The sequence below is a fragment of the Buteo buteo genome, chromosome 24, assembly GCF_964188355.1.
Source record: "Buteo buteo chromosome 24, bButBut1.hap1.1, whole genome shotgun sequence".
In the NCBI taxonomy this organism is placed as follows: domain Eukaryota; kingdom Metazoa; phylum Chordata; class Aves; order Accipitriformes; family Accipitridae; genus Buteo; species Buteo buteo.
In genome coordinates, this window is record NC_134194.1 from 806,766 (window position 1) to 821,153 (window position 14,388).

General features: G+C 41.7%; 1 protein-coding gene across 2 annotated transcripts in view; it reads left to right on the forward strand.

Annotated features, from left to right (window-relative positions):
• LARS1 (leucyl-tRNA synthetase 1) overlaps nt 1-8,792 on the forward strand; it is a 34,587-nt gene extending 25,795 nt beyond the window's left edge. For both annotated transcript variants that reach the window (XM_075056254.1, XM_075056253.1), the window contains exons 28-32: nt 514-624; nt 2,796-2,900; nt 4,753-4,848; nt 5,748-5,880; nt 8,401-8,792. In XM_075056254.1, coding sequence (XP_074912355.1) covers nt 514-624; nt 2,796-2,900; nt 4,753-4,848; nt 5,748-5,880; nt 8,401-8,606 — 651 coding nt within the window. In that variant the 3' untranslated portion in view covers nt 8,607-8,792. The remainder of the gene's footprint in view (nt 1-513; nt 625-2,795; nt 2,901-4,752; nt 4,849-5,747; nt 5,881-8,400) is intronic.
• The last annotated feature ends 5,596 nt before the right edge of the window (nt 8,793-14,388 follow it).

Here is a 14,388-nt window from a genome sequence, read left to right on the forward strand (position 1 = left end):
AGATAAAGCAATATTCCTCATGTGAAATTTGTTTTTGGGGTATTAAACTTTGGGCATTCTATACGCTTTTTTCTGCATCAGCGTTAAAAATCTGCTGTTTGGTCTGATGCACTAAACAGGATTGTTGCAAATATCTAAATTTTGAATGTAAAACCCAAAAAATTCAGGAGACTAGCACTTAAATGTGCTTGTGATAAGGCTTAAATGTGGATTTAAAATGCATTCTAGTAGAAAATTTAAGTATATTAATACGTAGTCACCAGAAAGAATAAAGAAAATGCAGAATAATACTGAGTTGCCTCAATGGCAGTAGTTATCTGGGTTTTTTTGGTCAAAGTTTTAAAATTTTACTTTTAAAATGTTTCAAATGGATGAGAAAATTATATGTGGAATCAATGATGGTGACAAACCTAGTTGGTATTTAAGGGAAAGCACAAAGGGTATATGATATTAAAGGGCAAGGTTTTTTTTAATGGTACTTACACTTCTTAATGGATGTACATCAATGTTTAGGTCAATGGAGGTCAGCTGCCAGATAATAAAGTAATTGCCAGTGAGCTTAACACCTTGCCAGAGCTGAAGAAGTATATGAAGAAGGTTATGCCTTTTGTTGCCATGATTAAGGTAAGTAAGTGTCAGAGGGACAGTTCTTATATAGAAAAAGCTTTTGTGAATGAAACATGTTGCTCAAAGGCAATGATAATCTGTAACTTGGTGCATGGGTATTGTTTCCTTTATTTCATTCCTGGATCTCCTTCCTACTAACATTTGACTTCAGTCCTGGCCCTTGCTTATTTCGCATCTTCATGTTTTTGTTTATAAAGTTCTTTGATGTTGCTGGAAGAAAGATGTAATAAAAATGTCTCTACCTGAATTAGCCCAGGTGGACTAATGGTCTAGTTGAGGCTTGTGTATTTTGCAGGTTGTATAATCTGTGCTTCAAATATACGTGGATTCTTCTACATTTGAAACTCACCATATTTGACTTTTCCAGTTTTTTGTGCTGAAATAAGAATAAGGTGTTGCTCTAGAGACATCAAAATGCTTAACATTTGGAAGTTAAGAACAAGCTTAGAGATAATTGATTGCCTACATTCAAGGAAGGAAAATAGGGACTGTTCTGAGCCCTGAATGGAATTACAATTTGTGTATCATTCTTATGTTTTTATCACTAATATTCTGGTATTTCATTATTATTTTCCCAGAGTTATGCAAGCCTATGAAAATCTTGGCTTGCATTTTTTTTTTAAAGAAACTTTTTTGTGTTTGCTGTTGTAGATAAAAATTCAATACTGCAACTAGGTAAGTCCAAGAAGCAAAGAATAAGCAGAATTTTAAATTAAAAAAAAAGTTGGGGGGCATGGGAAGCAGAGTAGGGTTTAAAGCCTTTTGACTTCCACTCATGATCTGTAGAAGTTGAGATGGATTAGTAATGGAAAAAATCTTAATGAGTGTAAAAATACTACTTTTTCTTCTTAATCTTTAGCTTGATTTTTAAAATGCATGTAATAATGTATTCTATTTGTAAGCTTTGCCATGTTTTATAAATGGAGGTGCTCTTTTGCCCTCTCTTTAGGGTTACTCTAATTATTCCTTTTCATGGTAGCTCAGAAGCCTTCAGAGGAACAGAGCTCACAAAGCAGCTGTGAAGCTTCCTGTATAAGTTTGCAAAGAAATGTAGTGATGCGTTAGATCAACTGATACAGTTGAAAAAGGTCAGACAAGCTTTCAGTCCTACAAGTGTGTTAGGTCTGAAACATCCCTGCTTTTTGATGTCCTTAGTCTGGCAATAGTTAGTGATCCTGGTGCACACAGGGAATGGGTTGGCATGCTGAGGCTTACCTGGTAATTGATTCTTTCACTTTTAAAGAGCAGTAACGAATTTCACATAAAGATGTAGAAACATCTGAGCTCAGACTCCCTAGATCAGTATGTTTTTCTTTGAAACCAATTATTCAGCAATTCCAGTGTACAAGGAGCATTTCTGCTTGTGCTTCCTATTCGTCAAAGGAGGGCTTAAATGTTGAAGAAACTTTGTGATTTACAAAGGGAAGCAATTCAGTGTTAATGTAGGGAATCTTTCACATTAAACTGACAAGGAAACCAGGAAACCACAACCATGCTGAGTCTGACAAAGCACAGCTTCAAAGGAAACAGCTGGCTTAGCATATGAAAGCAGGAAAGGGACAGATTAAATTCCGAAGAGGAAGTTCTGTTTTGGTAAAAAAAAAAATTCACGTGGTTTTTATATTGCCTTTAATACTTTGTCTCTTGTGACTGTTGCTGTTGGCTTTCTGGACTAATTAAGTTACTTTTATGTTAACACATAAAGTAGTTGTTATTTCCCTGCAGAGAACTTGTTTTACGACTGCTGTGAACATGTCCAGTTGTTGTATGCTTGTCCTTTTATTTTAAACTAGGTCATAAGACTGAATTTCCTGCTGTGAAATACCACTGAAATGCTGACTGATTTTGCAAATTCTCAACCTGCACATTAAGTGGGGATTATAAATAACTGAATGTCAAACACCTTCTCAATTTTATATTAAAAATGTGTTCTAATTGCTCTTACTCCTCCCATCAGTGTCACTAACTCCCTGTAGAAGAAACCCTGTTACAAGAAAATTATTGCTCCTATGTTAGCATGTTGTGCCAGCAGAGAGCTCTCATAGTTAAAAGCCTATTCTTTTCATGACTAATGTAGACAGTTTGCTATTTGGAAGCATCATTTTACTTGCACAGTTTAGAGGGTTTTAAGCCTTTTTTTTCTTTTTTTTTTTTTCCTCCTCTGAAAGGAAAATCTGGAGAAGAATGGTTCACGTGTTCTTGATCTGGAACTGGAATTTGATGAACGTGCAGTACTTATGGAGAATATTGTCTATTTGACAAATTCCCTGGAGGTTGGTACATAGTTGGCATATTTATTCCTTGGTTTTTATTGGAATAGCTGGAGGACCAGCCTGTCCTAAGGCTCTAAGCCTGTTTACATTAACTTCTGAGTGTACATTGCTCAAGTAATTGTTTTTTATCAACTTTCTGTATTTCAACCTTGCTGTTTAAATTTGTCAAATGTAGGTGTATAAATCTGTTAAATATAGGCATGAGACACGGTGGTAGGTGTGTAGTATACAAACATGTTCCCACAAAACAGAGGTGGTTTTTACTGCAGGACTGGTTGTATCTGTGATAGTGAAGTCCAGTGATGCTTTTGAAGAGATGTTTTTATCTGAGCCAACTGGTATCTTACATTTTTTTCAGCAGAAGAAATGAGAAGGAGGTGTTTCAAGGTATTACTATCAAGAATGATCAGAGTCCTTAGACTTGTATCCTTGGACTCATACAATAGCATGTTAACTTAGCAGATTACCTTGCCCTCTTCAAGGAGCAAGTTATGGGCAGGGCTTTTAAAACTATGGTATGTAGTAAGATGGATACCAGTCTAGCAGGAGTTACACTGCTTCATATGATAACCAGAATTTAGTTCAATAGGCAATATGTTAATGAGGGGACAGCTCAGTCAGGTTTTGTTTTTAAAACAACCAACCAACCTCCAAAAACCCAAACCAACCCCCCCCAACCCCCAAAAAACAAAACCAAAAGCAACTGTTTCAAGAATTAGAAAATATATACATATATTGCAAAACTTAATTTTGTAACCTGTACAGTATGAAACAAATGTGGCTTTATTGGACTTGTCCCACATCAGAGGGAAGTCAAGAGCGAGCAACAACTTTTATTTTAAAATATCTGTAAGTCTGCAAAACCCACTGAACTGGGAGATCGAGCAGTTAAATAGTGGATCTTTCATGTGGGAGAATCTAGAAAAACTTGAGAACTGGGCTATCAAATCTCCGGAAGTTTCACAGGAGTTCTCAAGTTCTGTACCAGGGCAGAATTACCCCATATTACTGTATAAGTTGGTGCTGGCTGGCCATCAGCTCTGCTACAAAGGACTTTGGGGTTACTGTGGGGTTGTCAAGATTAATGTAAACATAACGTGAATGTGCTGTCACTGCAAATGAGCCACGCTGCCTGTAGACCTACATTAGAAGGCGTTACCTATATAGGATGTGATTTGGCAAGTCAAGGGAAGTCATCCCTCTCCACCCAGCTCTGCTGAGCCCAAATTTGGCCACGTGTCAGTATTGTGCCCCTTTCTCATCCTCCCCCACTCCACACTCCCAGTTTAAAAAGGCTTTGAGGACTTGTGGCTGTTGAGCAGAGGGCTGTCAAGATGTCTGGGGGGAGCCTACCCTAGTGCGTGACCTACAGCGAGGGGCTGAAGGAGGTGGGCTAGGATCTCAGAGAAATCTTCTGCTACTTAAGAGAGTTAAAGGTGATAAAGCCAACTGCTTTCTTGGTGGTGGGCTGATAGTCAAACAAGGGACAGTAACCGGGATTTACTGCTGGAGTTGCAACTTGTGAGGCTGACATGGGACATGAGGAGAGGCCAGCAGTGTAGCCTTGGAACAGCCGACCTGGAGAGGCTGGGCTGTCTGTGGGGGATCTCTGTCCTTGGAGGCTGACTAGTTGGCACTAGTCCACTTCAAACAGGGAGTAGGTGACCCTCAGAGGTCCCTTCCAAACAAGTTTGTGATTTTAGGTGTGCTGTTGTTGCCTTATGTCAATGCACATTTACTTTCCGCTTTACTATGCAAACAGTTCTTTGATAGGTCTGGTAACTCCTGTTGTTCCCTCCAAAACGATTAAACTCCTGTTTATTCCTTCCCCCCCTTTTTTTTCTTTTTACAGCTGGATCACATTGAAGTGAAGTTTGCTTCTGAAGCAGAAGATAAAATAAAAGACGACTGCTGTCCTGGAAAACCATTTTCCATATTCAGAACTGAGGTAAAATCAGAAATTCAGATATTGGAAGTCTGAAAACTTAATTTAAAAAAACCCAGACAAAAGCCAATATCCCATTTAAAAACTTTAATCTGATGTGAAAGCTGGATTTATTGTGCCTTTGTTTGTACAGAGCCCTAAATGTGACTAGGATTGTACCTTAGCTTTAAGGCTCTTCCAGTCAGCACAATTTAATGATTTGACCTGAAGACTGTTAAAAATAAGCGACCTGAGCATTTGCATACTCTTGTACTTCTTTCAGCCATATGCCTTGACTACTGCTGTTTAGATAAGGTAGATTGTATTCTGCTTAAAACACAGGCCAAAAAATAAAGGATTGAGATGGTCTTCTACAAGTATGGCTGAACTTCACCGGTGTTATTTGGAAATTGTAGTGTTGCTTGTTATACTTGTTTCAAAGTATTACAAATTTCCATGTGAAACTTTATATTGCTTGTTTGCTGAATCCTGAAGTGTTTTTTAATACTTCCTGTGTTTATCCATTATTTATAACGGGTTAATAAATTCCATTCAGTTGCATAAAATAAAACCTTTCAAAAGTATTCCTACAGCTGTGTCATGGAGTCTTGGAAGAATTAGTGAGTAATGTGTAAGATTAGTGAAACTCTACAACAGTGTCTAGCTCTGCACTTTTCAACAGTAAAAATTTCATGGATTTCCCTAAATATGTCCTAAAAACTTGTGCATACTCTGGCTTATGTTTTGAAGAGCTGGGTGGGTGCTTGTGTTCTGCCACTGGCAGTCAGTGTTTCTAAATGAAGTTTATCCATCCAGAGTATTTGGTGATAGAAGATGTTTATTTGTTTTAGTTTCATGTTTCCTCTGAGGTTTGGATCACAAATATGGATTCTCCTTTAAAGTTTGTATTAACTTTCTTACAGCCCGGTGTGTCTGTATTTTTGGTGAACCCTCAACCATCTAATGGCCACTTCTCTACAAAAATTGAAATCAGGCAAGGAGACAATAGAGAGACAGTTATCAGGCGCTTAATGAAGATGGACAGAGGAATCAAAGGTAAAATACTAGCACAGATGTACAGCTATCACATGCTGATTAGATTAACATTCCCAGGAGAGAAGTAGAAACAGAAAGCTGCTGAAGTTTGTGCTGCTGTAGTAGATGCTTAGAAAGGAGCAAGAAGCTTTGTGTTTGAGTGAACAAGAAAAGAGGTAACATGCAAATAAGCAGGCTTCTCTACAGGTTTTCCTCATTAGTCTTGTTCTGCCACTGGTACACTGAAACCTAGTTCCAACCAGAGATGAGTATGGATGATATTTCCCCTTGTGCTTTGAATTTCCAAGAAAAAGTTAGTTCCATAACTGGTTATAGGCAGCTTCTGCCACTGCTATGGAGCCCAGGGCTGAAAAAAATTTACCAGATTTATTTTTCTATTTAGCCTAAGGTGAATTAATTTAACAGTTGCTATGTTGGCTCCTCATAATTTCTGTCCCGGTTCATAGTGGAAAACTGTTCACCTAAAATTTGGACTACTGAAGAATTGCTCAATACCCTATCAATTACCATTGTTTATGGCAAACGCGAACTAGCAGCCTCTGTGGGAAGTAGTTTAGTACTCCTTTTGAGTTCTCTGAGCTATTTCGTCCCTCTCTACTCTTGTATTCTTTATGCCCTAATACTTGATTTTAGCTGTTAAATGTTGAACTCTGCAGTCAGAAGAGACACAGTAAGTACTGGAAGAATTTCTTTGAGAGCACTCAGTCCACTGGCAATAGTGGATTCTGGTGTGAAAGTATTAGGACAAAACCATTTCATCACTGGTGAACCTGACTTTGCATTTAAGCTGTTGTAACAGTACCTATTCTGTCCTCTGGTGTTAGCTGGTTGCCAGTAGTGGAGACCCAAGCGAGAGTGGCTGGTGAGCCAGAACTTGCTGCTGCGTCTGACAGCATCATCACTGCTGGCTTACCAGAAGTTGGTGTCTCAGTGGTGGTGCAGTGATGGCTCTGGTAAAGGTCTCCAGGCAGAGCTTGGGAGTGCTGCTTTTCCTATGGCATATTTACTTGGAGCATGTTGAGTGCTCTGAAGTGGTTGGTGTACTGTAGTTTAGGAACCTGAATTCCATCAGAGCTAAAAAATCCAGCTCTATGGAGGTTCCTTTTTTTGGAAAAAATCCTGATTGCTGCCAATAATTACTTTGTCTCTCCTTGCTGCATTACTTTCTAAATAGTTTTTTGTCTAGTAACTTAATGCAGGGCTTTTCTGCTGCCACGTAAGTTCTTGAGGTGTTGTGCACTTAGGAGAGATGCTGTTTTCATCTTTGTCACTGTCTCATTGTGTGGCACTGAGAAAATCTTGGCCCCTTCCCTGTTTTTTGCCTTGTTGCAGTTGGAATAAAGGCTATCTCTTAGGAGTGCTACTGTGGTCAGTTTAAATGTTTGTGGTATCTTGACTGTCTAAAGGTGGTCTTTGTAAGTAGCAGTATTTCAGGGGGGTGCTCTTGAGTTTTCTTGGAAATAAGTAATATTTTTCCTAACCTACGTGTTGATAATTTTAGCATTCCTCCACTTATCCACCTGCTTGGAAATATATTTTAGGAAAACACAGAATAGCATGATAAAATCTCATGTCAGACATTGTTGAAACAAGCATTAAGTTTCTGGCTGGTGTAATGACCGAAAATAGCTTTCTTAAAGGAATAGCAGCTGTGTTTTTGTTGAAGAATGCAGGAATTAAGAATCAAACAAATCTGAAGCACTGTGAGCTGGGTATGAAAGGAAAACTGGACCTCATCCAAAAGCTTGTGACAGCAGAGTAATTTTTTCTTTCTTTATCTTTCAACAGCTTGTGTTTATATTTATCTGTAGAACAAAGACAACTACATGCCGATGATGGTGCACTCAGAGAGAAATATATGATAAAGTACATAGCAAAATATAGGCAGGGGGAAGTGCACTGTATACATAGTAGGTGTGTATGCATATCTACTGGCCTTCTGCTAAGTGGATATTTTGAAATGGTTGAAAACAAGTGATATTAAACAGTGACTTTCTCACTCTGTTTTTTCCAGAAGGTGTCACTGTTCTGTTGGTGCACAAGGGCTAGAGGGTTGTACTTGGAGGAAGGCTTGGCTTGAAAGATCCCAGGCTTCCTGGAGATTTTTCCTAGTCTGCTTAGCAGTCTTTTATTAGTGTGCATTTTAACAGGGAATTGTGTTTAAAACAACTCTCACCTTCCCAGTTCTCCCAGTCTCTGAAGTTCATTCCTCAGAAAATGATACCATGACTGTTCAGTTACTCATAGCTGTCTCAAAGCCAGATATGGCAAAGTTAGTGCTTAGATTGTGGTATTGGGAGTTGGTATTTCTGTGTGGTTTATCCCCATTTCTGCTGGTGACTTGCTGTATAACCACTGAATGACATCTTTGCAGTGGGTGTAAATCTTAACAGGAATGTTATTCCTGAGAGAATGTTATTTCCTTGGAGCAGATACAGAAGTACTGCTTTGATTAATTCAGTTGATACTATAGCTTGTGTGTAGATCTTGTAGCCTAACTAGCCAGTCTCTTCACTGCAGATCTCTCTAAAGTGAAGTTGATGAGGTTTGATGATCCTGTGCTTGGGCCCCGCCGTGTTCCAGTCCTTGGCAAAGAAGAAGCAGAGAAAACGCCTATTCTGGAGCAAGCCATCTTCCACATTGACCTGGACGAGAAACACGTTCGCATTACTGAGAATGGCTTGACAAAGGACATTGGTGACACAATTGTTTATCTAGTTCATTAAACTGGCATGTACCTGGCTTGATCCATGGAGAAAGTTCATAGAGTGACTTTGAAAGCATCTGTAATGGAAAAAGATGAGAATTTGTTCTATAAAAAAAAAAGCCCACCCAAACCAACCTAATTTTGCATGCAAGTTCACCCCTACTCTTTTAAACGTGGATATAATAAAATTATTTTCCTCTGGCCCTTTGGCTTTTCTTGAAAAGAAATGGTTATCCTGAATGTTAACGTGGCGAATCTTCTTTTCAGCTATGGCAGGTGTTTTCAGAAGTAAACTAGAGTGCTACACTAAGAATACCTCTTCTTCCTAAATAGGCTAGGATCTGGCTAGAGAAATTGGTTGTGAATCTTCTGTAATAGAGGGGAAAAAGTTGCTGGCACACTTTTGTATCTTACTTTTCAATGACCCAGGTGACTGAACGCCATTAGGGCACTTTTACACAGACTACCAGTTCAAAAGTAATTTGATGCTGAAGAACTCTTAAAGGGTTAAATATGGAAGTTTCCATGCTTCTCGGCTCTTAAAACATGAGTGTCTGTAGCAAACACTGTTAAAGACTGACTTTTCCTTTCTTATTCTTTAATAAAACTATTCATAAATCTATTTTAAGTAGAAAGGTTAAGTCGTCTTTTCATAGATTTTAAATGGTGATTTTTTTTTTGGTAATTTCAGGACTATTGCAGGCTGCTTTCTCCCTTTTTTGAGTTATGAATCATCACATACAGCTTCAGGACTTGTGCCTGCAAATTCATGAAGATGGCTGGTGACAAACACCATACTTTGTTGTGCACCATTGCTCTTTGGCAGTTTCACAATTCTTGATGCTCCATATGGCTTAACATTTGAACTTCCTCTAATAATATGTTACAGTGTGGGAGGAAAGAGCAGCACAAGAGCCAAAGACTGCTGTACTGAGAGCACCAAGCACTGCTGAGTGTGCTGTTTTCTGCCCCTCCCTGTATTCCTTTGAAAAGGCAGGTTTTGTTTGTGGTTATACAGATGCAATATGAGATTTCCTTTGCTATTGCTTCTCTGCAGTCCCGCTAAGCAAATACTCATGTGGTTCTCTAAATGGGTTTGCATATCAAGGGAAAAAAGGTGATTCCATAGTCTAAGGCAGTCCCTGGGCGCTGGAGATTGGCAGGTGGAAGGGTCGAGGCTAAATACTCCTGCTGCTGCAGGGTCTTGGGAGAAAAACTTTGCCAGCCCTAGCCCTGATGGGCCTTTTAAGTTGCTGGAATATCAACAGGCAAGAGGAATGTCTGTGGTGGGCAGAGGTGTCTGCTTGCTTGTTCAGGTGAGCCGGTCCCTTGGTACACTGGACTGGTAGGCAGCTGGCACTGCCTTCCCAGTGCACCCTCTGGGAGAGAAGAGCCCTGGCCACAGCATGGCCATGGGGACCTGGAGCCGTGGGGACCCGGCTGCAGCGGTGTGCTTGTCACATCCCTTCACCGCTGCAGCTGGGACTTGGTTCTTTGCTAAAGGTTTACTTCTGTGTAGTCTGAGTGAATTCCCTTCCAAACTGGAAAAATAAACCCCAGCACACACATCCAGTGTCACTTCTCATATGTGGCTGTTTTCATTAGGTGTTTGGAGCTCATTTTCAGAGCATGATGGCGAGTTGCCTATGCTAGTGCTGCTCTGGTACATGCCTTTGAGAACTGCATTTTTCTGTTCAGTATGTGGCTGTTTCACACCAGGTATCATCTCTGGATTTCTTGCTCTGTAACAGTTGCTTTCCAGTACAAAGGGTTGAAAGTGAGAGAGGTCCCAGGCTGCCCCAGCACCTCCCTAACAGCAGCCAGGTGGTAGGAAAACAAGGTATTTCAGCATTGCGATTGCGGAGCCTCCTGAGCGTCTGTTGTCGCAGGGACAGGAACCTGATCTGAACTCTGCACTCAGTGGAGGAGGAATTGCAGCCACCAGGGAGGAATGTTTAAATACCCTCTGTGCTGGGAGACTTTCATACCCAACTCTGTTGTGGGTACGCGTGTAAACACTGTGACAGTGTGAGACAGTGCCTTGGGTCAGTGCGGGGAGAGGGATTTTAAAAAGTCTGACAAAGATTCCAGTGGTGAGGGGTCAATGTGCTCACAAAACCAGGGGGCTCAAATAGTGTTCTTGTTCAGCTGCCTCCCTTTGAGCAAATTTGGCTCGAAGGCTGCAAGCAGAAATCTCTTACAGAAGACAAGAAGAAGGATTTGGGGTTTCCGGATAGGCTGAGGCAGGTGCAAGATTTGCTCTGTTGTCTTCGGATGAGAAGTCTGACACTGGATATGTGATAGCAGAGGCAATGCATTGTGGAACTAGAACCCTTGTACTGCCCCTTGTAACTTGTCCATGGATGTTCTTCCCATGTATGGGCATTTTGATTGCCAGTGCTCCACAAAGAGCAGCTGAGGATCGGGTGAAGCAAGCTGATCAGAAAACTTCCCTTAATTTCCTTGTACAAAGGCACCTTTATTAGTTCCAAGAAGCAGGGATTACAGCAATAAAAATCTAATATATTGACAAAGCAGCAGCCAGATAATCTTAGCAGGTAAAAATTTAAGTTTTAGAACAATAAATATTGCTTCCTTATTCTTTCATAATCTGTTTTTTTTTTTTTTTTTTTTCTTCTTTCAGGAGCTGTCCAGAGAGCAAAGACTTACCCACAGATGTTTGGGAGAGCTGGTCTGTAAAGTGTGTTTGTATGTGGTTGGATTTTTTTTTTTTCTGCCATGAGGGGCAAGTTAATCAATGGTGGTATTTCTTACAGTCTCAGTGTTCAAGTGAATCAGCCAAACTGATTGTTAATGAGCAAGACAGAGCTTTTTTTTTTTTATTATGATGGTTTGTTGGCTTCCAGGAGATGTCACTGCTATGCTGGTTCTTGTGGTTTTTTTCCCAATAAGAGCTAGTAACAGGATAAAGAGGCTTTCTTGGTACTAGATTTCCCACATTATTAATAAAATTCTGGCCTTCGTAGTCTTCATGTTATGATTTTGGTTAGAGAAAGCTGGAAAGGGAACCTTTTTTCTTCTTTTTAACTGACCCAGTTTTTGAAGTACATAAATTCACAGCCATAAAGAACAGAGTTACTGCTTTTATTTCCCAGCTCTTCCAGTTCCCTGCTGTAGCACCATAGGATATTTCCTTGGCTTTCTGTGCCCTTCAGTTTTCCTCTCTTCAGGAGAATGCATGGATACTTTGCTCTGAAAAGTTGTGAGGCATAAATAACTTTTCTTTCAGAAGGAAGTTAAAATAATTTGGAAAAGTTCAGAGGAACAGCAAGTGCCACCAGCTGCATTACCTGATGCCATGCCAAGCTGGACAGAGTCTGGCACTGCAGAGCCATGTCAGCAGTGGGAAAATCAGCTCCAGACAGAAAGCAGACTTATTTCTCTCTACAGATGTTTTCCAGAGTGAAAGGGCTACATCTCCATGATGCTGTTCTGCTGCCCATCTTGGCACATGCAAGAGAAGTGGCAGGTTTAGATGGAGTTGTCTCCTCTATGTGTCCAGCCAGGAGTTGCTCACATCATGAAGGAGGCAGCAGTGGGCGACCAAGGCACCATGAAACCTGTTCCTTCTCTGTGTCTGTTCTGCAGGTACTTGATAAATTTGTTTCATTTTAAAAATAAAACAGAAAACTCCCCTGGCACTAGCAAAATGCTGGGCCTACTTTTCACCCACTGGCGGGGTTTGGGTTTGTTGTGTTTTAGCAAGGAAAGCTCTATAGGAGGAACATGCTCTTGACTGCCTTGCAGACATGCTAAAGCCGCACTTCTTGTCAACTGGATTTGGCTCTGTCCTTCAAACCTGATTCAATTGAATGCTTTAATTTGAGAGCCTGCTGCTGCCTGGGGCTTGGGGAAGAGGGGAGCGAGGAGTGATCCCAGCAGTTGGGAGCTGGTATGACATCAGGGTGCAGAGTGTGGTGATGTCACCTGTTCCGTGTGCTGGGGCTGCTCCCAGGCATCTGTTTCCACACCTGGCTGGAAGTCATTGCTCCGCTGACGGGGTGAATGTCTCTGAGGTCCCGTTGCCATTTCTTCTTTCCTGGGTAATGCCTAAGGACGGGCCTTCTTTTCTTTCTGGTCTCAAGTAAGGAGCAAAGTTAGTAGTCCCATCCTCGGTTAACGTTATAAATAATCTGGTATATAAAAAAAATAAATCTATATAGAAGCCATATAGCTGATGAGAAATGAATGCTCGCTGTTACATATTACATCGTAAAATACCTCTCTGCAGTGAGACTTGGGGAGGGCTGCTTTTACTCAGGAATTCAGTTCAAAGCAGTTTATTAATCCCTCCAGGCTTTACAGGCAGAAGAGAGAATTATTGACTCTGTGGCACCAGCAAAGTATCCAGAATCTATATTTTGTTTAAAGCAGAAACAGTTATTCGTCAACAATGCCTTATTGTGTCAGAAGGATTGCATGACCTTTGGTGAATTATTTTCTGCTGAAGTGGGGAGCGGCAGAAATCATCATGCAAGAGCTGGAGATGCACATTGGCTGCTGAGCTGGAGGGAGCTGCCTGGGAACAGCTGCTGGTGAGGTTGGTTCAGAATGGTCTTTTTTTAATATTTGTACTGTACTGTCAAAGGATCACCATTGGTATTGATTGGTTCTTGAACTGTCTGCGTGGCAGCGGTAAACCTTCGTACTGTGGCAGAGCTGGGCTGTGGGCTCCATCTGCTTCATGTGAAGGGACTGGAGGTGTCCGCAGCCTTGCCTTCCCGCCCCGTCCCATCCCTGCGCGGCCCCCACTGCCCCCCGTCCTGGCACACGGGCAGTGCACTGGGCTGCTGGGGCTCAGGAGCCCAGTGAGAGAGTGATGTCACCAGCACCTGACAAAAACCTTCCACCCTGGAAAAATCAGTATTGGCCCTTGAAGCTACTTCCAGTAAAATCGTGACGCATAAGTTATGTTATCAGAAGGACTGGAGGGCTGGAGATCTTATTGCAGCACGGCTTTTAGCATCCACATGGTAATTTGTGGTGACACTGCGAGATGCTGAAGTCTTCGTGGGTATTGTAATTTGCTCTGGAAGCACTCATGCCTTTCCATAGATGTGGAGGGCGGTAGAGATCAGTGGTAGAGATGAGTGTGGAGCTCAGTGGCAAGGAGACGCAGGAGCAAGCAGATCCTTGAAAGGGAACTGGTATAAAGTAAAGCAAAATGGTAGCACTAGTCCCATGGATCTTCTTTCCTCCTCCACAAGGTCACTCCAAATACGCAGAGTGTCTGTATCATTAAAAATAGACAGGATCTTTTAATTTTGTGTGCTCTTGTTCCTTTCTCCAATGCACAGCAAAGCGCCAGGGGAGCCCATGACGAGCCAGCCAGTGTGGCCACCACTGCTGCTGCGGGGGCTGGACCACTGGCCTCTTCGATGTCTGCCACAGCAAGGCAATTTGTATGAGTTTGCGTGGCTGCTTCTTACTCCCTGAATGCCTCTGTAGTTCCCACAGCAAAGAGACGCTGAGTTAACAGCAAGCTTGAACCCGTTCCTGTTGCCTGTCCCACCCGTGGTGCCCAGTCACCAGCTGCTGCACGGGGTGACCCAGGAGGGGCTGGGCAGTGTCTGCCGCAGCCTCCCTGCAAACCATCAGCGTGGCCCTGTGTGTTTCGGGGGTCTGCGATGCCTCCCACTGCCCTCACCTGTGGGCAAAGGCTCCAGCAATGAAGTGCAGCTACCTGCAATGCAGATGCCCTGGCCAGGTACCCAAGCACGGCTAAAAGCTGCGAGGAGGTAGATCTGTGTTTTATCTGTGGCATAAAAGGGGTTCAGCTG